Source organism: Typha latifolia, chromosome 11 (assembly GCF_019914945.1).
Source record: "Typha latifolia isolate L0001 chromosome 11, TyphaL0001v2, whole genome shotgun sequence".
Lineage (NCBI taxonomy): Eukaryota > Viridiplantae > Streptophyta > Magnoliopsida > Poales > Typhaceae > Typha > Typha latifolia.
The window spans coordinates 1887574-1912479 of record NC_133096.1 but is presented as its reverse complement, the minus strand read 5'-3'; the positions used below and the strand labels follow the sequence as shown (position 1 = coordinate 1912479).

At 35.7% G+C, this 24906-nt stretch overlaps 1 protein-coding gene and 1 long non-coding RNA gene across 3 annotated transcripts; both read right to left on the bottom strand.

Annotated features, from left to right (window-relative positions):
* Positions 1-16284: 16284 nt before the first annotated feature.
* LOC140797834 (uncharacterized) lies at positions 16285-16721 on the bottom strand. The gene is made up of 2 exons (XR_012110728.1): positions 16588-16721; positions 16285-16468 (listed from the first exon to the last, which is right to left on the bottom strand). It is a non-coding gene; the product is annotated as an uncharacterized lncRNA (long non-coding RNA).
* A 447-nt stretch (positions 16722-17168) lies between these two features.
* LOC140797833 (nuclear transport factor 2-like) lies at positions 17169-24372 on the bottom strand. 2 transcript variants are annotated; one of them, XM_073151511.1, is made up of 9 exons: positions 24076-24372; positions 23832-23969; positions 23416-23707; positions 23068-23309; positions 21992-22166; positions 21782-21903; positions 21618-21683; positions 17941-18007; positions 17169-17652 (listed from the first exon to the last, which is right to left on the bottom strand). In XM_073151511.1, the coding sequence occupies exons 1-9, from the start codon at positions 24124-24126 to the stop codon at positions 17381-17383; spliced, it is 1425 nt and encodes a 474-aa protein (XP_073007612.1). In that variant the 5' UTR covers positions 24127-24372; the 3' UTR covers positions 17169-17380. The 2 variants fall into 2 exon arrangements, with proteins under 2 accessions (XP_073007612.1, XP_073007613.1); XM_073151512.1 differs by having other exon boundaries at positions 23440-23707.
* Positions 24373-24906: the final 534 nt, after the last annotated feature.

The window sequence follows — 24906 nt, the reverse complement described above, 5'->3', positions numbered from 1 at the left end:
TAATATTAATGTGGGGGTGTTTATAGATTACTGCTTAAACACTTTTTACATAGTAGCTCTGCTACTCTTTCTAGACCCTATTACCTAACTAACTCCCTCTTAAATCAAGTTAAGAAATTATTAACAGTAGTTTTTTTTTTGTTTAACTACTCTCTACATTCTATTTTAGTAAAAGAAAGAAAGAAAGAAAGATTTTTGGTGAACATCCTTTATTAACCACCAACACCTCTTTCTATTTTACTATCTAATCCTCTTGTGGATATTGACAAAGAATTAATAATCTGAAGATCTATTCTGCAAACCAACTTAGATGCATGCAGTTTTATCCTAAAGCAACTAGATTTGACCTTTATCTCTTTATTTTCTTGCCTTTTGTTTTTAGATAGAGATAGTGAGATTTATCTAAAAAGCACAAGGAATATTTTCAATTCACACCCTATGTTATATGTTTATTTCAACTTATGCCTGTCTTTTCGTTAGTTTTAAATCATTCTTTGCATTCTTTTACTGTTTGTATTTCAGAAGCTGACAAATAAGACTGTCAACGGATACTTACTTCAAAAAAAAAAAAAAAAGAGAAATTAATTAGCTAATTAATTAATTATCAAGATCGTTCGTCATCTAATCATCAATAAGCAATAACGAAAGGACCGTTGAAGATCTCAAATCCAGCTAAATAATTCATCATGTCAATGTTTCCAAAATTAATTATGTAGTTAAACGAATTAAAACGTGAGGTTGTGGAAGATGTCCTATTTAATTGGATTTGTAGAATTAAATTGAAGTCAATTTGGGGGGATTGTGATGCTAAAGAAGTAAGACGTGGAGGTTTAGTCCTACGTTGGCGTTTCCATTAACAAATTGGGATTGGATTGTAAATAAAATGGATTTTTGCGTGCATGGCAAATAAGAAATTTTTGCATAATAAAACCATCTGTTTTTCAGATTTACTGCAAAAAAAAACCGCTCTATTTCGAGTATATTTGCAAGAAAACCACCTCCATAGTTACTTAACAAATTGAATTGCCCCCTTTTCCAATCAAAGAGGTTAACTTTCAATGTGGATGAGAAAAAAGGAAGGTTATTTTTGTCAACAAAAATTATACTTAGAATATTCATTTTGATCTAATTATAGTTACTTAAGGTTTAATTTTTTTTATTAATTCTATAATTTTTTGAAATATGAATTAATGATATCTATGACTTGAGAATGGCAGCCCATCTCTGAATTTATTTGAAGGAGGATAAAAATAACTATCAAACTAAAGTTTGGCTTGCAAGGAATTGATTGCCAAACCGTCCATTTATGAATGACCCCCCCCTCTAATCAAGGGAAATACTTTATGCCATCACAAAATCTATATATAATTTAATGTGAAAGGAATAAATTAATAATTTTATTTTATTTTCTTTAATTTGGTTAATAATTGTCCACATTGTAGTGTCATTATTCTTATCATATCCAAATGGTCCAACATTCAATTTTTCTTTTGAACAAAAATTCATAGCGTAGGTGATCATTTTGAAATAGTATGGCTTCTAGAAATGAATCTCCTCGTTGTACTAAAGAAAATAAAATAGAGGTTCTTTTTGCACTTAATCATCTCCATTTTAAATTTATTGTGAAAGAGAGAGAATATACGAAGATCTATCCATGGGCAATAGCTTAACCAAAGATCACATTACAATAGTGCTAGAGAATGATTGACTATTCCATCCATATGGTGGTTCTCAAGAAAGGAATAGATAACGATCCCAGTGCATCCTTCGATATGAGGCATCTATCCAACAAATATAATCACTCTGAGATAAGAGAGTAGAATCACTACGTCCATGCAGAGTGGGATCCTATGAGTTACGCATGCTAAGATTGTCTGCAGGAGCTTGGTCCACCTGCAGGTGCTGTACACTAGCAACCACTTTTAGAGGTTTGGGCTCCATATTTCTAAAGATTTTCCAGTTTCTAGCCTTCCATATGCATCAACGGACATATGCGAGATTTTAGAGAGAATAGTATCGTCCAATCTAGAAAGAGAAGTATCAAATCTTTGGAGCAAGTTTACAAGCAAAATGACGGTTTAGAAATAAGTACTCCATGATCTCTGGGGCACAAATTCATAATGGGCGAGTATCATCCATAGCTATTACTTTCTTATGAAGACTGACCTTGACTAGGAGAGAATTTGTGATTAAAGAGATGTAGGAATATATAAGGTTCGAGAAACCATTCAAAAAGACATAACGCCTGAGGAAGCTCCAGTCCATTATATGAAAAGTTTTGGAAATATCAGCCTTACGTATGAAAGCACCCCTCCTTGCTCGTGGAGGTATTTAGATACTTGATCTCATCTCTTGGGAAATAACGTGGCTGTCTATAATCTAATAACTAGGGATGAATGCAATTTGAGCTTTGGAGATTAAAGATGAGAGGTTTGATCTGAGAAGCAATGAGCTTTGAAATTATCTTGTATATTGTATTGCACATATTTATAGGATTGCAGTCATGAAGAGTGCAAAATTAGTTGGAAGAACTGGGCTGTGAGATCATTAGGTTCTAGGGCTAAGTCAAGGTTAAGGCTACTCATGGTAGCAGTAAATTCGTCATCTAAAGAAGGCACATATAGGCTAGTGATAGAATCCTGGATAATTTTGGAAGGAGCTCCCACCTAACCTAATCCATAGAAGACATAATCAGAGGATTATAAGAAGTGGATATTTTTTGGAAGCGTGCTACAAACTCCCTGTTGATGATATGGGTCAGCTGGGTTAATTCTTCATTGCCTAGCTTCAAACTATTGATTTTGTTGTATCATTTGAAAGAGGTAGCCATAGAATTGAGGTATTTGTTATTATGATCTCCTCAAACCAACCATCTAATATGAGATCATGTCTGCACTAGAAAGCTCTTTCTCTACTCAATCAGAGTGATCTTTGGAGCTACTTTGGATGATGAGTATCTCATGTTCCACTTAGAGATAAGTTTTTTAAGATTTCCAATATTATTTTGGGACTACTTTCTCATACTAGTAAGGTTGGCTGACATAGACATGAAAGGATTGTAGGAAAAAGTCCAAGCCAACTATAAAATCGAACAAAAATGTCGATATGGTCTACCAATTCTCAAAACGAAAGTTGCGAGAAACTCGCTTGATATATAGCCAGGAAGTGAAGAACACATGGATATCTAGAGCACTAAGGGACAGACATTAGATCCCTATCAAGTCTTTCACATATTAATCTACCTACCATATGTTTGTTCAACCAGGCAAAAGCTAGGCCTGTATGACCTAAATCCAACAAATTATAGTTGTATATTGTTAGGTTTTAGTGTTGGCAATTGTGTACAAAATAATCTAAGTGTTTTTATTCATATACATGAGCACTTATACAAGTCTAGGAAGTATTTGGATTGAAGAATTACAAGATCAAAGGAGAAAAGCTTTCGGGTTCTCATCGCGTTCACACCGCGTTCGAATGCGAGCACTGGCATTCGCACAGACATAGACTGGTGTTTTTGAGCGCGTTCGAATGCGAGCATTGGTGTTCGCACAGACAAAAAGTGGCATTCACAGCGCGTTCAAACGCGAACATAGGCGTTCGCACAGATAGAGAGTACTATTTTTGCATGTGTTCGAACGTAGTCAAGGGCCGTTCAAACGCACCTTGCTACGTTCACAGCGTGTTCACACATCTAGAGGAGTGTACTTGCCCGTTCGAATGCAACCTGTGAAAATCAAACCGCCGCATTTGAACGCACTTGGGCCTGTTCGAACGCACCTGAGATCAAATCAGGTCGTTCGAACGCACCCGGGCAACGTTCGAACGCACCTACGAAGTTTGCACTTTTTGGACTTTCGTGAGTTTGGATAAGACTTGGATTTGATTATATCTTGGAGATCATATATAAGTATTGTGATGCCCTAACTCTAGGGTGGTTAGTGAAGCAATTTGAAAGAGAATTCTTGAGGCTACATCGTTTCTTCAACCAACAAGGTCTGACTCTTCTACAATGCTTAATCTTTTGTCTTAAGGGCTATCTAGACGAAAGATCAATCTCGATGGTTACTAAGGTTAGATATCAATCATGAGAATCAGTGAATTGTGGGTTCTAGTGAGCAAGATTGAGACAAACAAAGTCGTAGGGATCGACGGGTTGTTTTATGAGTCAGTCTTGTAACTGCCATTATTCTAGTAATTGGTTTTGATCTGAGTTTGGATCCGTGGTTTTTTTTCGTTTCGGTTTTTCCATGTTAAAATCTTGGCGTCCATCTTTGCTTTTATTTTTATTTTTGTATTTCTTCCGCTTTTTACTTAAGCAAATGAGTGATATCATTGCCTAGGGTTTAGATACATACGTGTGTCTAGGTGTTCTTTCAATTGGTATCAGAGCAGGTTCTCTTACACTTAGAGAAAGATCAGATAGGCATGGATTTTCATAGAGATGGACAATCGTCTATTAGACCTATTCTAGATGGACAAAATTATGAATATTGGAAAACTAGGATGAGAGCTTACTTGAAGTCTATAGATGAACGAATATGGATTGCCGTTGTGAATGGTTAGAGTCCACCAATGTATATAGTGAATGATAAACTTATTGAGAAACCGATGGAGTCGTGGGATAAGGCAGATTATGAAAAAGTTGGATGGAATAGCAAGACAATAAATGCAATTTTTAGTTGTGTTTCCTTGGAAGAATTTAGAAGAATTTCTATTTGTGAGATAGTAAAAGAAGCTTGAATGATCTTAGAAACTACTCACGAAGGAACCATAGCTGTAAAACTTTCAAAACTTCAGAGGTTGACTATTAGTTTTGAAACTCTACGTATGGAGGAGAATGCGACATTTGATGAGTTCTATGCAAAGCTGAGTGATATAGTCAACTCCAATTTTAACCTAGGAGAGAATTGTTCGTAAAATCCTTAGGTCTCTCCCAGAAATGTTTCAGGCAAAAGTTATAGCTATTGAGAAAAGTAAGGACATCGATTCTATGAAGGTTGAACAATTGGTAGAAAATCTACAAACGTTTGAGTCCAGCCTTTCAAAACCTAGGAAGTCCAAAGGTATGGCCCTAACCACTATTGAACAAAATTTAGAGGAGTCTGATGATGAAGGTGATTTAGATGTTGAGATGTTGGCTATGTTTGTTAAAAAGTTCAATAAATTTTTTCGAAAGTCAAACAAGTTAAATACTTAAAAACTTGAGAAAAACAAAATCTTTATGAAAAAGAAGAATCCTATGAGTTCGAATACTAGGGTGAGTAACAACAATGTGAAAGAGAAAAATAAGAATTCTGATAATAAAGCTTAATGTTTTAAATATTTTGGTTTTGGACACATTGCACAAGAATGTCTTAATTGTCTTAAGAGGAAGGGTAAAGCTATGAAAGTCACTTAGGATGACTCAAATGAATCTGATGATGATTCTGAGAAACACCAAGAGAACTTTGTAGCTTTCGTCTCCTCTCTTTTTAATACTGACTCTATTGTTGATTCTGATATTACAGATGAATAGGATGTGTTACCAGCTGAAGAAGAAGAATTAGAAATACAAATGACCTATAATGATTTTTACCTAGAGTCGTTTAAACTCAAGAAGAGAAATTTTAAACTATTTCAGCAACTCAAGGTAATCGAACCAAAAAGAAATCAATTTGAGGAGAAATATAAATTGGAACTTGAACGTGTCAAAAACCTTACTCAACAACTTGACGATGCAAAAGATAAGATGAAGGCTGATAAATTGAACTAGAGCGATTGTAGAAGGAAATAACATTTCTTAAATGGAAGAACAAACTTGACGAGATTTTAAACGCTCAGATTTCTAAAAAAGATAGGTATGGAGTTGGATACACTGGTAATTCAAATAATAACCAAACTATCTTTATTTCTATAGGTATACAAAAGGAAGAAAACCTAGGGTCATTAACCACATTTACAAAACAATCCTAGATGAATGTCTCTAAACTGAAGATGAATTAACAAACTGGTAAATCTTCAACAGCGCAAAAGATAAACTTTAAAAATACTCCTCAACAAAAGGTGAGTAAAAAAAAGGTTTGTTCCGACATGCTTTCATTGTGGCATTCTAAGGCATATTCGACCTCATTGCAAATTTTTACAAAAACTTAGGAGTGCCTTCATTTATGGGGTGAAAACAAAGGTCATATGGGTCAAAAAAAGTGACTTGAAATGTTATGTTGTGCATACTGCCTTGAAAGCTTTAAATTCTGACTTGTGGTATTTAGACAGTGGCTGTTCAATAGATATGTCGGGTGACAATCCTTATTTTCTAATCTCGAAGAACATGAAGGGGGAGTTGTGATATTTGGAGATGGTAATTCATCCAAGGTAATATGTAAGGGAAAGGTAAGTACTCTAAGTGTTCCTATTCTTGAAAATGTTCTTTATATTAAGGACTTGAAAGCAAATCTACTAAGCATCAGTCAATTTTATGATGAAGATTATGAGGTAAAATTTTTAAAAAATGATTATACTATTCTAGATCATGATGGTAATATTATATGTTTTGGATCTAGAACATCTGATAATTGCTATGTTATTGGAACTTCACATAATCTCAAATGTAACAGTGCTACTTTTGACATTGTAGATCTTTGGCATCAACGTCTTAGACATGTGAATCACAAGCAATTGTTTAATCTGTCCAAACAAGAAGTGGTAAGGGGAATACCTAAGATGAAGGAAATATTAAAAGGTGTATGCGGTCCGTGTCAAATTGGAAAACAAATTAAGATCTCACACAAAAAATAATGCAGCTACCACTGACCGTGTTTACAATTATTCCACATGGACTTAATGGGTCCAACAAAAATGGAAAGTCTTAGAGGTAAACAGTATATATTCTTAATGGTCGATGATTACTCCAGATATACCTAGGTTGCCTTTTTACGTGAGAAGTCTGAAACCTTTGAAGTTTTTAAATCACTATGCTTGAAACTGCAGAATGAAAAATCTACTACCCTGGTTAGGATTCGTTCTGATCATGGTAGAGAATTTAAAAATAAATTTTTTTCTAAATTTTTTTCCTCAAAGGTTTTAGGCTGAGGCGGTCAATACAGCGGTACATGTAATAAATCTTATTTATCTAAGACCAGGTACAAAAATGACTGCATATGAAATCTGAAAAGGTAGAAACCTAGTGTTAAATATTTTTGAGTGTTTGTTAGTAAATGCTATATCTTGCGTGATCAAGAATATTTGACTAAATTTGACACTAAGAGTAGTGAGGGCATCTTCTTAGGGCATTTTAATAATAGCAGAGTCGATAGAGTATTCAATCTTGACACTTCTACTGTTATAAAATCTGCTAATGTTATTATATATGAATTCACTACTGACAAAATTAAAGCTACTCCTATTTTTGTTCCTATAGGTACACATGATGAAGACATTAAAAATGAGATTAATCTAGCAATTGAGAAATAGGACGAGGACAATGTTGAAATGAACAAAGATGACTACAGTATACTAAAATCATTAGCCAGAGTGAAACTAAATCATCCACTATCACAAATAATCGGAGACGTGAATGAACCAATGAAGACAAGACGATAAATTCAAAGTGAGGTATCATTTACTTATTATACATCTACTTTTGAATCTAAAAATGTCAAGGAAGCATTGTTAGATGATTTTTGGGTCAATGCTATGCATGAGGAACTAGAGCAATTTTTTAGGAATGATGTTTGGAATTTAGTTCCGAGACCTAAGAATGTGAATGTAATTGGAACAAAATGGATATATAAGAATAAAAGTGATGAACATGACAATATAGTTCGAAGTAAAGCTAGACTAGTAGCATAGGGATACACTCAGATTGAGGGTATAGATTTTGATGAGACATTTACTCCTTTTGCTAGATTAGAGTCTATTCGTATACTGCTTGCCATTGCTTATCATTTAAAAATTTAAATTGTTTCAAATGGATGTTAAAAGTGCTTTCTTGAATGGTATTCTGAATGAAGATGTATATGTGGAACAACCTAAGGGTTTCGAAGATCATAAATTTACTTCTCATGTGTTTAAATTGAAAAAGACCATCTACGGGCAATAAGCTCCAAGAGCTTAGCATGAGAAGTTGACCACTTTTTTAGTAGATGAGGGGGTCACTCGAGGGGGAGTGGACAAGACATTGTTCATTAGACGTGAGAACAAGAGTTTAGTTGTGGCACAAATTTATATGGATGACATTGTTTTCTGGGCAATGAGTAAATCTTTATTTAAGGAGTTTGCAGATCTCATACACAATCATTTTAAGATGAGCATGATGGGTGAGTTGAAGTTCCTTTTAGGATTTCAAATTACTCAATTGGAAAGAGGGATTTTTATCGCTCAAACTAAGTATGCTAAGGATCTAGTGACTAAATTCGGGTTAGAAAATACAAAACATGCTAGAACTCCTATGAGTACAACTACCAAACTAGGAAAGGATATTTTAGAAAAAATGTTGATTAGACACTATATAAGAGCATGATTGGTAGTCTTTTGTATTTAACTACTAGTAGACTAGACATTGTATTTAGCATGGGTGTATGTGCTAAGTTTCAGTCTGAACCTAAGGAGACATATTTGTTTGCCGTGAAACGTATCATAAAATATGTCAGTGGCACCGTTGACTTTGATTTGCATAGTTTACAAAAGATCAATGAAAAAGGCTACAATGAGTTAGTGTGAAAGCCATCTTGTTTAGAGTCCAGTTTGACTCAGTACATTGCTTGAAAATTTTTCAAAAAAAAGGGGTGATATATGTGAATATCTGTTTGCACATTGTTTAATATGTACTACAAAAAAACGGCTACTTACTAATGTGTGAAAACCATCATTGCACCTATATGGTTTCAGTGAAACAAAAAAATACGAAAAAAAAAATTCCTGTCAAGTTCTAGAGAATAAGTCGAAAAGTGCATAATTATATACTAAGTCGGTTTGACTACTGTGTTGCATCATTGTTTAAATAGAAAAGTTTGTTTAAGAAGACTGTTTCATGTTATCTATGCTCAACTTGCATATGCATATTGGTATGATCAATCAAGATTAATTTATAATTTGAGTGATGCATTAGAGTTGATCATAATATGCTCTTGATAATTTTAGTTTTTAGATTTTTTTTACTGATTTAAAAAAAATAGCATTCGAACGCAGGCTTCTTGAGTTTGAACATGGTGACTGGCGCGTTCGAACGCGCAAACTGGTGCGTTCGAACGCGCAAATTGGTGCGTTCGAACGCACTTATGGGTTCTTTAAATATTGAGTCCAAACCCAAGGGTTTTCAGTTTCCTCCTTTCAAACCCTAGAATCCTTTCCTTTCCACTCTCCCAAATCTTCAAGATTTTCATATTTTATACCAAAATTTTCACTCCAAACTCTTTCAAAGGCTATTTCTCCTCTGGATCTAGAGTTTTTTGGTCGAATCATCAAGATTTTCATCACTTTTTGCGAGGTATGATCGTGAATACTTTCTTATTTTTTATTCAAATTAGCCTCTTGATCTTGGTTGATTTCGTGCGTTTTTTAGTTTTGATCACGATAGAGTTTATATCTTGATGTTTCTTGAGCGATTGAACGTGACAATTTTTTTTCTAGTAGAAGATGGATTTCACTTAGGGCTTTCATGGTTTCTAGGATTTTTTGGCTTTCTTGTTATTTTTTTGTATGCTTTGGGCATGTGTTGAATCTTGAGATCTATTTTTCTCTATAAAATGCCTAAAAAAGCTACAGTTTCTAAGAAGCCAAGGCCGCCTTCCTCACCATCTTCGGCTCCTAAGTTCTCTTCATCAAATGCTACAGACAGATACAAACACAATTTTAGAACTCGTTTGATAATTTGTAAAAGGCCTGTTGTTATCTTAGATTTTGCCGCCTTGGAGATTGAAAAGTTGTTCACTAAGCGAGGATGGCTGTCAGTGTGTCGTATGGATGTGACAGCATATGTGGAGGTTGTCCGAGAGTTTTACAGTAATACCACTCTTTTGGAACGATGTATACGGTCCACAGTTCGAGAGGTATCCGTGTACTTAGACTCTGACGTCATACGTGCTGAATTCCAACTTCCTGATGGCGAGTTCGAGTATCCCTCTTCTGAGCCTCTTCTTGTTGTTCAAGATTATGCTAGTGATGTCTTAATATAAGGGGAAGAGTGGATAGGTAACATGATGCCACATTTGAAGCTGACATCTGTGGCTCGCATTTTACATCTCATCTGTTTATATAACATCACTCCGAAGACTCGGCATTCTAATATCAGTCAGAACCGGGCCTTCCTCCTTCATGCGATGCTGTCAGGTGCTACGATTGATTTGGCTACTATTACATATGATTCCATTATGACAGCTGCACAAAAAGAAGCTCCTCGTGAAGGTTTTGTCATTTGAAATTTTCATCACCAAACTGTGCACGCAGAGTAGTGTGAGAGTGGACACCACATAAGCTTCAATTACTGCACAGAAACCTCCGGATCGAATCACAATTAAGAGGAATCAAGCTCATGATTCACCATCTCCTTACAACCCGACCTCCTCTTCCGCCGCTGAACGTCGATCACACTAAGAACTCTTTTCTGAGGACAGCTCTAACGATAACTCATATGACCCTGAGCGAGAGTTTCCATATTTCACTGAACGATTTGATTAGCTTAGCACTCAGGTGTAGGACTTACAGTTGGCCGTGCATAACTTACGGGATAAGCAAGCTCGTCAAGGGACAGTGCTCGACTCGGTGTTGTCGATCCTCCATCGTCAGTTTTCTCCTAGTTCTTAACCTTTGGTAATTTGTGTCAAAAAAGGGGCGAGTTAGTTTAGAAGAAATCGTGTGTTTAGGGGGAGTAAGGAATGAGTTTAGGAGTTTATGGGGGAGTACATTGTATGTTAATGTGCTTAGTAACTTGACTTGCATTATTGTGTTTGAATTACTTAGTGACTTTCATTATTGTTTCGTGAATGTATAATCTTACACTTTAAGTTATTTTCACTTGATCTTAGATTGGTATGTTTTTTTTATTTGCAGGGATTGAAGTGTTAAAACTTTTAGATTTATTGAATGCTCATTTAGGATTCTTTGTAACTATTGTAAACTAGATGTTTTGTCACAAATTGTCAAAAGGGAAGATTGTTAGGTTTTTAGTGTTGGCAATTGTGTACAAAATATTCTAAATATTTTTATACATGTACATGAGCACTTATACAAGTCTAGGAAGTATTTGGATTGAAGAATTGCAAGATCAAAGAAGAAAAGTTTTCGAGTTTTCATCACGTTCACAGCGCGTTCACACCGCATTCAAACGCGACCACTGGAGTTCGCACAGACAGATACTGGTATTTTTGAGCGTGTTCGAACGTGAGCACTAGTGTTCGCATAGACAGAGTGTGGCATTCACAGCGCGTTCGAACGCGAGCACAAACGTTCGCACAGATAGAGAGTCCTATTTTTACGCGCATTCGAATATAGTCAAGGGTCGTTCGAACGCACCCTACTACGTTCACAGCGTGTTCACACATCCAGAGGAGTGTACTTGCCCGTTTGAACGCAACCTGTGAAAATCAAGCCGCCGCGCTCGAACGCACTTGGGCCCGTTCGAATGCACCTGAGATCAAATTAGGTCGTTCAAACGCACTCGGGCTGCATTCGAACGCACCTACGAAGTTTGCAATTTTTGAATTTCTGTGAGTTTGAAGAAGACTTTGATTTGGCTCTATCTTGGAGATCATATATAAGTATTGTGATGCCCTAACTCTCGAGTGGTTGGTGAAGCAATTTGAAGAAGAATTCTTGAGGCTACATCGTTTCTTCAACCAACAAGATCTGACTCGTCTACAAGGCTTAAACTTTTGTCTTAAGGGCTATCTAGACGAAAGATCAATCTCGAGAGTTACTAAGGTTGGATATCAATCACGAGAAGCGGTGAATCGTGAGTTCTAGCGAGCAAGACTGAGGGGAACAAAGTCGTGGAGATCAATAGGTTGTTTTATGAGTCAGTTTTGTAACTGTCATTATTCTAGTGATTGGTTTTGATCCGAGTTTGGATCCATGGTTTTTTTCCCATTTTGGTTTTTCCATATTAAAATCTTGGCGTCCATCTTTGCTTTTATTTTTTTGGTATTTCTTCTGCTTTTTACTTAAGCAAAGGAGTGATATTATTGCCTAGGGTTTAGATACATACGTGTGTATGGGTGTTTTTTCATATATATTTGTGGCAAACTCTTCCAACTAGGGAATTCTCAAAGGTTGACTACCTTCTTCCTCGTTGGAGGTTATAATGGCGTTAAAATCTCCTAAATAGAAAAGGGAAGAGAGGACTCCTCATAATGATTTATTTTCTTGTCCAGAGGAAACTATTGTGGCAACGATGAGGATCATTATAAATCTACAAATGCTTTCAAGACTCAGAGTCAAGAGCTACTCAGGGTCCATGGACAAGAGCAAAGACAAAGTAGTTTATAGCTTTCAAGGCTTCAAGGTCATAGTTTATAGCCTAATTCTTAATAAAGTATAATATATTGCCACACAGTATAACTTATTATCATGCACTTCTACGCCACTAAATTATCACGCACTACAGCACATAGTCGTGCATTACTATACACCGTATAGCCACTACATTGCCACGTACAGCTATTGTCACGTACTGCAATGCGCCAACGCATTGCCACGCATTGTCATGCACTGTGTTGTCACTATATAACTAATGCATTGTCATACATTACCACACACTATTATGCATTACTACGCACTGCTTTGTATTTGTTATTTGTTCTTAATGTAGATATATAAAGTATTTTAAACCCATATTTATAACAAAAACAATATTATTTTAGAAAAAAATATTATCTAATGCTACTATTACTTTAACATATACTCTAACGTATTTTCATCGTTTGATTTAAAATATTTTCAATTCCCAATACAATTTTATTAATTTTTAATACTTTAATGTCAACTTTTATGTCACATCAAATATAATTATTACTCATACTAGTATTAAACTAAATATTAGAATAGTTTATACTAGTATTGGCTCTCTTCTTCTAGTATTAAAGATTAGACTATTTGAATCTAGATTTGAATATGCCCACTCTATGGTCTAAAGATTAATGTCAAAATTGTTCGGAATAGATAATATAAGGTTCACTCGTTGGAGATGTAGGACTTATAAATGAAGTTGTATTAGTTGCACCCCTTAAACTATTATCATTTTTTACTAATGACCTCCTAAATTTTTTTTTGTACATAATAACTCTCAAAATTTTTATTTTTAGTACATAATAATCTTCTAATGGAAAAGGTCAAATAAGATATTTCTGATAGTTCAGAGAGTAATTATGTACTAAAAAAAATTTAAGTAGTTATTGTGAAAAATGATCATAGTTTAGGAGGTGAAAAAGGAACTATCCCTAATAGTTAACTTTTATTTAACAATATTATATTCAAATAATTACACTTAAACATTAAATTTAAATTGTCAAACTGAAAACGATATTTATAGAGCAAATATTACTGCAGTGAGGTATTTTCCTAATTTTGTAAGGATTATCGTGTACGTAGCGATTTTTGGTCTGTAAGTATTATTTTCTTTATATATATTATCGTGTGAGTTATTTGTTTATTCTTGTTAATTCGTCAGTTGCTCTAGAAACTTAAGCAGCCGTTAAAAAGTGACAATTTTTTATATATTTTATACTCTCTCTCACTCTCTCTCTAAAAACAAAAAGAAAGAAAATAGAAGGATAAAGCTAAAGTCTACTTGCTTTAGGATAAGACCACATTGCATCTAAGTTGGTTGGCAGTAATTCTTTGTCCATATCCACTAGGGGATTAGATAGTAAAATAGAAAGAGGATTTGGTGGTTCTAAAGGATGTTCAACAAAAGTATTTCTTTCCTTTTCCATTAAAATAGGATGTAGAGGGTAATTAGAAGAAATAAAAGAAAAAGGAGAAAGGAGAAAGAAGGAATCACTTGTAGCTGAGGGCAATATAGTAATTATAAATTATTATTGAATTATTTTTAAAAAAAAATAATAAATTACTATGTCAGAATAAACGAAAAGATTATTTAGTTATAATATCAGAATAAGAAAGTTTATTCTAATTCTGTAAGTTAACGGGTAAAGCTTTTAAGTCTATATAAATTGGCATGTGAATTCAACAACCATGTGGAAAATAAAATAAACATATAGAAATATCCTATGACTTCTAATATTAAATGGTCCAAAATGTAACTGGATGAGATAAGTGTCACTCTTTTAGTCTTATCCAAATTAAACTCTAATTTGGCAATCATTTTGAAATATTGTGGCTTCGAGAAACGAATACCATTGATTGGACTGATAGGTGCGGTCCAATCATTGTACTAAAGAAAATAAAATAGAACTTCTTTTTTGCAATTAACCATCTGCGTTTCAAATTTATTGTGAAAATATCCCCCTCTAGTTAGATACTTGCGAATTGACCCTCTTTCATGGGTATATTTGCATGAAAACCACCTCCATAGGTGTATAGAAAGAAAATTCAATATATTTTTTTAACAAAAAATGCTCTTCATGATGTTTATCCTCATGCCAGATAAATTAAAATCCAATATCTTGCGAATTAACCCTCTTTTACGGGTATATTTGAAAAATGGACGAGGAGGAGATGTTTTTCTTGTTAAAAATTATTAAAAAAAAATTGAGTTAATCATATTTTACCCTACAAATTTATACCTAAAATTATTTTAATCTTATATAATTTTTTTTGTACCAAATCAGTCTATATATTTATGACGAAATTAAAACTGATAGAATTTCTGTTCACTTAAAAAACCCTACCAAAAATTATCAAAATATTCATATTATATTTATTAGACCTACTAATTAGAGGAAAAGATAATTTAGATATTTTAATAATTTAATATATAAGAGTATTTTGATAATTTAGGTGAACTATATTAGATTTGACGAAAATTCTAATAGTTTCACTTTATCATAATTACAACAAACTAATTTAGAGGAACAGAGATTGGTCAAGCATTTTCTTCTCATTTTAGGAGGAACAAATTGCAGCAAGTTGGATTAAAGGAAGAAAAAGAAATTTCTTTCCCTGATTTGGCAGTTCATAATAACCACCGGTCCTATTATAGAAATTTCTTTTAAGACGGCCTCGACTTTTATAATGGTGGATTTTTTATTATTATTATAGAGAGCTCACTGACCCGCTAATATTATTATTTACACACTCAAAATGAGGAGGACTCTAAAGCGAGATACATTTAGAAAGCTTAGTAGGTAAGGATTTAGATCCTTCAAAATAAAATAGTTGCCTAGATTTGCCCTAACGATCAACTCAGTTCGCAGCAAGATTGCACTCCTTCAAGGAGTGCCCAAAAAGACATGCCCTAAAGTGCGCTTTTAGTGAGAGATAATTATGGATGATGAACCTTGAGCATAGGAGATAACCAATTTTGAATCTTCTTCAACAAACACGTTGGGCAGCTGTTGATTGGAGGCAACAAGGAGCCCTTTCTTCAAAGCAAGGGCTTCAACTTCGAGAGGGGAGGAGACACTAACAGGCTTTCCATAGGTACTAAGAACTCTACAATTGTGATCCCTAATGATAATACCAATCCCTGCTGTTACAGTGGCGAGCTCAAAGGAGCCATCACAGTTGATTTTCACAAATCCAACACTATGGTGGAGCCATTTGACCAGTTTGTTCAAGTTGTTTGCCTCCACGAGTCTTTTAATCAAAAAATTACTGAGCCATTTGTAAGGTTAGCCAAGCTGTGTTATCTATATTTGGATTAAGATTTTGAAGGCATAATTTGTTCTTGGCCTTCCAAAATGAGTCATATATACCAGTGACTACGACAGCCTTAAAATTTTCAAACCTGCCACCCATATGCTACTAGTCATAACAAATCCAATTCATGTCCAATTTAAAGGTTACACCAAGGTTCTGAGCAATCACCTCACAGAAAGTTCTGAGGGAAGAGATATGGGTGGTTAGCCGACTATAGCTTGTCTATCATATTTTAACTTGTCGACCATAATTTAAATTAAATTCTACTCATTTAAAACAAACGGTCACATTGACAATATATGACCATAATTTTAGCTTGTCGACTATAACTGTCATTCTAACTTGTGCATCGAAGAATGCTAGCCTTTTCATAAAGAAATAGGTGATTGAAGAGCTTTAAAAATGAAAAAAAAAAAAAAACGCTTTTGACTGAGATCCACTTATGTTGGTAACCTTTCTTTTTCCTATCATCACTTGTATATTCTAGCAAAATTATTTCTCCAAAATGCAATACCCGAATAAGGTCAGGACTTCAATTTGGGGACAAAGGTAGGTGCAAATTGAGGGCATGATCCAAATTTGCAGTGGTGATTGGACACGGGTTGAGGGCCGAAGTGCTGGGACTCGGTTTCTCCGTCACTCATGGCGTTTGCCTAAGGTTAATTAAGACGAAACACTACAAAGGAACGATCAAAGTCATAATAACAATATCGATCAGTACTAGCAGAATTTACTCCTCTTTGATGCTTACCTCCAGAAGAGTATTTTTTGGAGGCTGACTAATCACTGACTTACCTGATCCATAGTAGGGCGTCTAAGGTGGAATGGGCAGAAATGACTTTCCTTCCAAGGTGGACATTCCTCTGGAAGGACAATCTCAACAATGGTGTATGCATAGGAAGGCCAATCTCAATCGTCTTTGTGAATCAATTCAGCACCTTGGAATTCAAAAGTATTGGTCATCGATGGAGATTCACCTCAGATGAGGCACCGTCTTCACAAGGCTTTCAACCACTTGGCGGTTATGGATGGTTTCCTTCCCTTCACCTCAGTCTCCTTTTTGTACCTCCTCCTTCAAGGAAGTAAATTGGACAAAACCTATTTGGAAATATCATATGAGAGAATCTAAATACCAAGGATTATCCAGGCTATGTTCTCATTCTAGCTTCATGATTCCGTTTAGAAACAACATGCACAGAATTACCTTTCACAGAACTGGGCATATTAGAATTTTTCTACCAGTTAATCATTTCAGGAAAATTGCTGTCCTTATACAATTAATCCAGCTGCCAAAAAAAATGAGGAAAGAAATATTATTGGTGTAACAAAATCAGAACGACTACTTAGATGTCAGAAAACTGGGCAAAAGTCAGTAGTTTGTAAAAGAGCAACGATACTTGAGCTACATTCCAACATGTATATTCTACAAAAACCAAAACAACCAGTTGCAACAATGTCTTTCACCGCTTGCAAAAAATATTGGGTAAAGAGAGGAGAAATCTCACAAAATGTAGGAAAATCTTTGATATTCTTACGCTGGAACAATGGATGGAAAAAGGTGCTCTCTGATGCATATAATCTACGTTATTCACTGTTTAGGATCCACATTGGCAGCCAGTGGTGCAGGTCGATTACCACGACCACCAGCGGTTGCTGTGTGATCAACCCTCTGATAACCTACATCCCCTCCACGGTTTGAAGAGCCACCCCTACCACCACCTCTGTTTCCAAAATCTGGTCTGCTATGGAACTCCCCCCTACCATAACCCCTCCCACCACCATAGTAACCACGCCCTCCTCTCATGCCATCATTCCGGAAGCCACTCCCTCTACCTGGTACGAACCTTCCTCTGTTGCTAACTGAAGAAGACAATTACTAGTTCGTTATATTGGAAATCAATAATTTTCGTCAGTGCAGCTAATGGATTAAAAGTTTTGACCATGGAGAACATGCAGCACAACCAGAAATAGCATGCGCCTAGATAGCCACTGTATGGAAATATGATGATACTACTATTGCTACATCCAATTTGTTTTTAACTTCATACAAACAATAGTCATGATAATAAACCAAAATAGCAATTATTACTGTGTAAATGAGATGACCATACAGCAATTTTAGTAAAAAATTGTAACTGCCAAACTTGCCTCGTGAACCAGTGGTCCTCTTTTCCTCGACATAAGCTTGACGACCACCTATCATTATAGGAGAAGCCTGAAATAGTGGACCAAACTCATCATGAACCACTAAAAGTATATGGAAGGAAAGTAACATGCTATTTATAAAAGAAAATGTAAATCAGAGACATGACTAATTGTTTTTACTGGCCTCTATCTGCTTGCAATATATTTAATATATACACAGAACTCTTAGCAACTCAAACATCCACCAAGAAATGTATCATAAACCACTAAAAAGTGTATGAAAAAAAAAGTAGCATGCCTATAACAAAATATCATGCAAATCAGTGGCATTACCACTTGTTTTCACCAGCTGATATCTTAGTATATTTATATTGAAGATAACTATAACCAAACCCACAAACTCACCATGGTGACAAAAGATTAAACAATCGTTTGATGTTTCAGTTAGTTTCAGTTTTGACCCATAGAGAAAACATAAATCTTGGGCCAAAATGGATTGGTTCATCTGATAGCAGTCTGAAACAAAGGTCAAAACCAGCATGCTTTTTTTAAGTCTTGGGTCAATAAATTTTGTCCATACTTCTCAGCAAATTTGGCTGGTACTGTTTCAAATATGATGAAACATCAAACCATACCATCACTTCGAAAAAAATCTCCATGTGTCCTCTTTCCCTGAAGTGGACTGTAGGGATGTCTATCTAGTCTATTGTTTTGAAGGAAGTGATTATGTGTATATACTACATTTAGGCTTTTACCTATCAACTATAATATTTGCTTTCGGTTTCTGTATGTCGTACATAAACAGGATGCCTGTAAAAGTACTTGAACAAGAACCAGTAAGATTTTCATGTAATCTCAAAGTCTCAATCATACAATAATGGCGTTTCCTACCATCATCACCCACTACAAAATAGACTCTGTACTTGAGTCATCTTCTATTAGATTGAAGTCATCTAATATTTCACTACTTACAATGGATAACAAATTGCCATTTTTCTCAACCTTATCAAAGATCATCAAGTTTAACTAATTTTAGTTGAGAATGGGCTGTTCAATTACCCAAAACATCTGTTTGTTCCTTGTGTAAACTTCCACTTACTATGATCCCAAAGTGCAAATGTTCTCTACCACTTGCCACATGAGATCAAGACACACTGGGACTTGATGGTTTAGATCCCTCCGACTACATCTAAAATGTTTCATAACAACATATATTTCTGCAGATTGACAAATTTTTTTCATGCAATCACAGGTTCCACAGTAGTATGCAAATGACTGATGTGGCCCCTTATAACTGTTTCCATTGACCTCTCGCTGATGATAGAATTGGTCAAAATGATTGGCTATTACATTTATTTTATAGTTTAGAAAGAAAAGGTTCAGTCTGACATTAAACAAAAACTGATGGAAATTATCAAATATTGGCTCGACTGATCAAAACTAGCCAAAAAATGCATTATTTCTGAGAAAACTGGGGCCGACTTGGTCATGTTTGTTGATTTTTTCAATAGGGTAGTTAACTAGGATAAAAGTGATTCAATAGAAATTGCCAGGTTCATAACATGCCCGACAACATACAAAAGCATTAATAATTTTCTAAAAATCAAATAATATTGTCGATCTTGTTAGGTAATAGTCCCAGATGTAGAGAACTTGAGATCATGTGTCAACACTATAACTTCGCAAGGAAAATCATCTTACATATATGATTTTTCAAAATAAAGATATAAAGATTAACAATGTGATGGTGACTAAGATTATCAACATAAACACCTTAATATGATGTAATATCGTAGGGAGAGCTAGATCTTATCAAAGTTTTATATGATTTTGCTATTTAACATAACAATATCACCTATTTAATGAATTTCTGCCTTCTAATGCAGACATTCTTATTTAACTTACACAAGGCACTAATTCTCACATTAGTGAGGCCATTCAACAGCCCCCAAAGGCAGGCAAAGCATGGGTTTATATTCAGAGCCCCTCCCAAGCACTACAAGGGGTAACAAGGCATACAATCTGGCTTTGATAGTATAAGAATTGTTGTTCATGCTCTTTTCACCTCCAGTACAGATATCACCAAAACAACTGAAACTCAGCAGTTGCAACTAACAAATAGGCAACTAAATATAATTTAATGTCCTTAAACTGAAACTACATTAGTCAACACTGGATGGCCTTGAGAAATTGCATCAAATAAAGGCTTGCTGATGGAGAGCCAACATACTCTATTGACCAGGAGCAAGAAAGCAGGCACCAAATGATCAGATGTACATTACATGTATACAGATAAAAAATCTAGCAAAATGATAGATCAAGCATCACATTGAATGATAATTAGTTCTATATGTCAATTTTAAACTAGTTCATTGTGCTGTTGGGAAGGGCAAACAAACTGAAAACTTTCTAATTTCCATATCCATGTTTAACTAACTTGAAGTGTACTATGCATCCAAATAGTTCTTTTGTCAGGTCAAAGGATGAAACTTTTACATTGTCAAATTTCTCGTGACCCTAGAAAGTAGATACTATAACATAGGAGCAGCATTAGAAAATTGCACTGGACACGTTGATACAACATAACAAAAGAAAAAGAATCTAGAGTTTCAAGAATAGGCAAACAACAAAAAGCGAATTAGACTGACAACTCTGGTCTAATGGTCGTGTTGTACCAACCTATGACAGAGGTCATAGATTTAATCCCCCCGTGACCATTAAGATTGATATTCAGTAGAATTCTCACTGGAGCGCTATATGCACATGGTTTGGACTAATTGAGTATGTTTCATGGAAGGGTTAAGCTGAAGTTAACAAAAATAAATATTATAAACATTGTCTATTAATAGATGTTATAAACATGCTCCGTAAGTTGAAGTGTAACTGAACAACTATAGGATGCAAAAATAGAATGAATACTTTCCATAATTGAAAATGTTTGGTGTATCACTTGGTCGCTGGAAACAGAACTATTATAAATTACATATACTAAATGGACAAGGGTTAAAAACTTCAGGTATAACTAATACTAAACTATGAAATATCAATGAATCAATATCATATACTTCTATGTATGACTAGAAGAAAAATTATAGCTTAATATGGGAAATGGGCAATGATAATCTATGGATAAAACTGGAATAAAAAAACTTTCTAATAGGATAAGTTTGATCTCAAAGTTTCATTGTCAATATAGATTCCAATATTCCACTGCTTACAACCTAAACATTAACCTTGCAAGACCTTTATACAAAAGCAGAGTTTGGTAAAACATTTAGTTTGAAACAACATAAGGATATCTAGTCTAGCAATTTAAGGATGTGGCTTAATTCTAAATTTAACTTGCAATTTAAGAAATTCAGGAATTTTGCCCAAGACAGGAGAAATTACCTTGCACTCAGACCATATGTACTGTTACCTAAAAAAACTCCCACAAAAGATCTAATCCATCGGTTGGATTATCCATGACCATAAAATTACCGTGAAGAAAGTAAAAAGAAGATATGGATTTAAAATGCATTAAATGTTAAGAGTTAGTGATGTTCAACCCAGCTATATGACAAGAGAATAGTTGAACGCTACAGTACAACAAGGACTAGAAGATCTAAGCAAGCGAGATATCAGTCAATTATTTGTTTTCTCAATAGCATTGTAAAATTAACCAGTATATTCAACTTTACCTCTATTGCACTCTGGACAGCACTAGCCTCCTCAAACTCCACAAATCCAAAACAGAACCCTTGAAGCTGCATTTCCATAAAAGGAACTTCTTCAGGTTACAAGCATTCTTAGAGCTTCATTAAAACTTCTCCATAAACAGGCTGACATAAGATAGGAAATATACCTTATGGCTTCTGACTTGAATACCATCAGGCTTGATGGTTCCGAACCTCTTGAATTCCTCCTCAAGTTGTGCAGGAATGGCATTTAGAGGCAGATTTTTTACATAAATAGAATGTCCATCAGCTGAGAAGAAACAAACAACGATAGTGAGTGTTGGCATTTGATATACCAACTTAACAAGCTTTAGATGCATTTTTATAAAAATTCTTACCTTCTGGCTCTTGAACATTACCGACCTCAGCAGTACTAGAAAGTGAAGCAGGAATATCATTGGCTGGAGCTGGAGTCGGAGCAGGGACTGCCTGTCTTTCTGGCTTAACATGCACTGGCCTAGCAGGATGTGTTGGAACTATTAACGGGCCAGCATTGTCCTTCATGTCTTTCACCTACACAAGTGGACCACAACAGGAAGTAAATATAAGACCTTAAAAGTTATGTTGTACTTACACTCTCAAACAATGAGACATGCACATTTATAACTTGATGCTATGGACCATTTATCAGCAGAGATGCATATAGTGTTCAAACTCTATTGCCATTCCAGAAACAAAAGCAGACCATATAAAACTAATCGTGTTTCCTAATCATTTACCAGTTGTGCACAATATATGCATGAATATAGTCATATATAAGTACATTCTAGATAATTTTGGCAATAGTCCCTTAGTTAGCGAAACCGACAAAAATCTCAAAGTACAAGAATCCCAAGATGGAAAGACCATACATCCACCATAAATGCATTTCAAATGGGAAATCTTGCAACTTTATTACTGACAAGGTGGCTTGGCGTTAGGAGACAAACTCACAGCATCATGCCTCTTACATGTGTCAGTATAGCCTGCTTGTATGTATCAATGTACGATAAAAGTACAGTTGCACTAATAGTAATCATTTCAACCATGAAATCTTTTAACCAGTAAAAATGATGTAACAATTAACAGATAGAAGTTACTTATCCAGCTATTAAATCTTATTATCTTCTGAATGATTAGTAACCAGTATATATATTTCAGTACATGTACTGTTGGTTTTGCATATCTTCCATAGCATAAATGTCATAATCTAAATCAACAGGCACAGGAGTTGTAATTGACTATTTGAAGAACTTATAAACATGCAAAATATAAGAGCATAAAAGCTTCACTCCCCAAAGAATCTCTCAATCTCGCAAAATCAAGCTTCAACTTGTTAGCAAGTCCTTTTATTTTCCCAGTAAAAGCATGTAAGCATGTGATAAGACACTGGCAACATGGAAAAAGCAAAATTATTCTGCTTTAATACACGTACAATGGAAGCATATGATTTTTTTGGCGCCTCCTCATGGGATGCTGGAGCACTTGAGTCAGCCACAACTGCATGAGTAAGGCTTGGAGCTTCATCTATGACATCAGCAACCTGTGTTTCCTCCTCCACGACTGACTTCTCTTCATTGTCTGATGGATTATAAACTTCCTCCTCATTCGCTTCCTCCTCTTCCAGTTCTGGCACTGCATTTTCCAGTCCAAGCTGCTCCTGTTCAGGAGGGGAATCTGCAGCAAAGCAGCAATAAAACAAAACAAAAAAAGAGAATAACAATAATAAACTTAGCCAGAATAAGTAAACTTAGGCAACATATCAAGAGCTTTCAAAACAGACCCTGCTCCGGTAACAGAGGCGCACCAGTGCCATTTGCCAAGATCTCGTCCCCCTCTTGGTGATCATCCTGCTCATCCTCCCCGATATATCGGAACATGTCATTGAGGACAAAGTAGCCTTTGTCTTGGGGAGCCAGGAAGAAAGACTGGGTGAAATCCCTCTTGACATTGTCCTTCCCAGTGAGGTGCCCCGTCACCAGGACAATTACCCCACCACCAAGTGACTCTTGGGCGCCAACCGTCTTTATCTCCGCTCTAACAAAGTCCATGGACAGTATCTTCTCATTGATCGCCTAGTTCCCGTCAACCAAAACGAAACTAGAAATTAGACCAGTATACAATTTTGAACCAGGACAAACTTTTCCAGTCCCAAGATCGCAACTTTCTTAGACTCCAAAAACCGTGGGTCTTACTTACCTCCAAAGTGGTGAGCGAGCTCATACCACCATGCTCCTCCGGGCGGCCGAGCTTGCTGCTCTCCTGGTAGAACCGGTACACCAACTCCGGCGACTGGTGAAGTATATGATAGTACTGGTGAACGAACGCATTCCCAACCTAATCCATAACACCGAATCAACCCAGAATCCAAAAAATACCCAAACGCCTTCGAAAAACCTGAACCAACAATGCCAAAACGAGCCAATCCATATCTACGCCTTACCACTTGGGCGGAGGGAGGCGACGCGGCCGAGTTCTGCTGCTGATCCGCCATTTAGACGAAGAGATCTCTCGGATCAAAAGGTATCTAGTCGAGATCCACTGTCACGAGGGGAGACCCAAGCGATCGATTGAAACAGACCTCTTCTTCTGGATCGACAAGGGATCGGAGTCGGAAGAGGGGATCGGATCCGCTCGCCTCTTCTATGCCCTCCTCCGATCTCGCTAGGGTTTTGGAGGAACGGGAAAGAGAGGCTTCTCTTATTTATTCCTTCTCTTTCCTCCGCTAAAATTGCCGTTTGAGGGAGAGAGAGAGGCGGCTAGGCATTTTATAGAGAGAAGATGAGCACGTGCGGAAGGAGGCCATCCCAGTCGCACGTGAGCGAGGAGACATATGAACTGCCGTCCATCTGGAAATGGACGGGCGCGATGCCGGGAGGTGAGGGAATCGGATTCCCTTGGCACGTGCGGAAGTCACGTGCACGCTTATTGTTAAACATCCGAAAAATTATTTCTGGCCGTTGGATTTTAGAGTTTGACAGTGATGATTGAAACTTGAAAGTACTGGTTGATTAGGAGATCCCAACTGCTCTTGGCATAAAGAACAGGTAACTAACAATTATATCCTTAATTCATCCCTATTAATTGCTAATACTTATTATACTATTATTGGTGTCTTTAACTCTTTATAGAGATTATCTTATGTGTATTAAATTCTAAGCCCTGTGCTTAAATGGAGAATATTAGGTCAGTAATAGCTAGAATAAATGCTTCTAAAATTGACATGATTTTATATGATTAGACGACCAAGGGAAAAATATCACAATTGTCTTTA

Bases quoted from the DNA above. Each gene is read 5' to 3' on its own strand.
- LOC140797833 (XM_073151511.1), bottom strand. From the start codon at position 24,126: ATGGCGGATCAGCAGCAGAACTCGGCCGCGTCGCCTCCCTCCGCCCAA. The intron at 22,167-23,067 runs GTACGTGTATTA...CCACTTGTGTAG, and splicing joins AAAAATCATATGCTTCCATT to GTGAAAGACATGAAGGACAA. The intron at 17,653-17,940 runs GCAAGTTTGGCA...TGTCTTCTTCAG, and splicing joins GAGGACCACTGGTTCACGAG to TTAGCAACAGAGGAAGGTTC.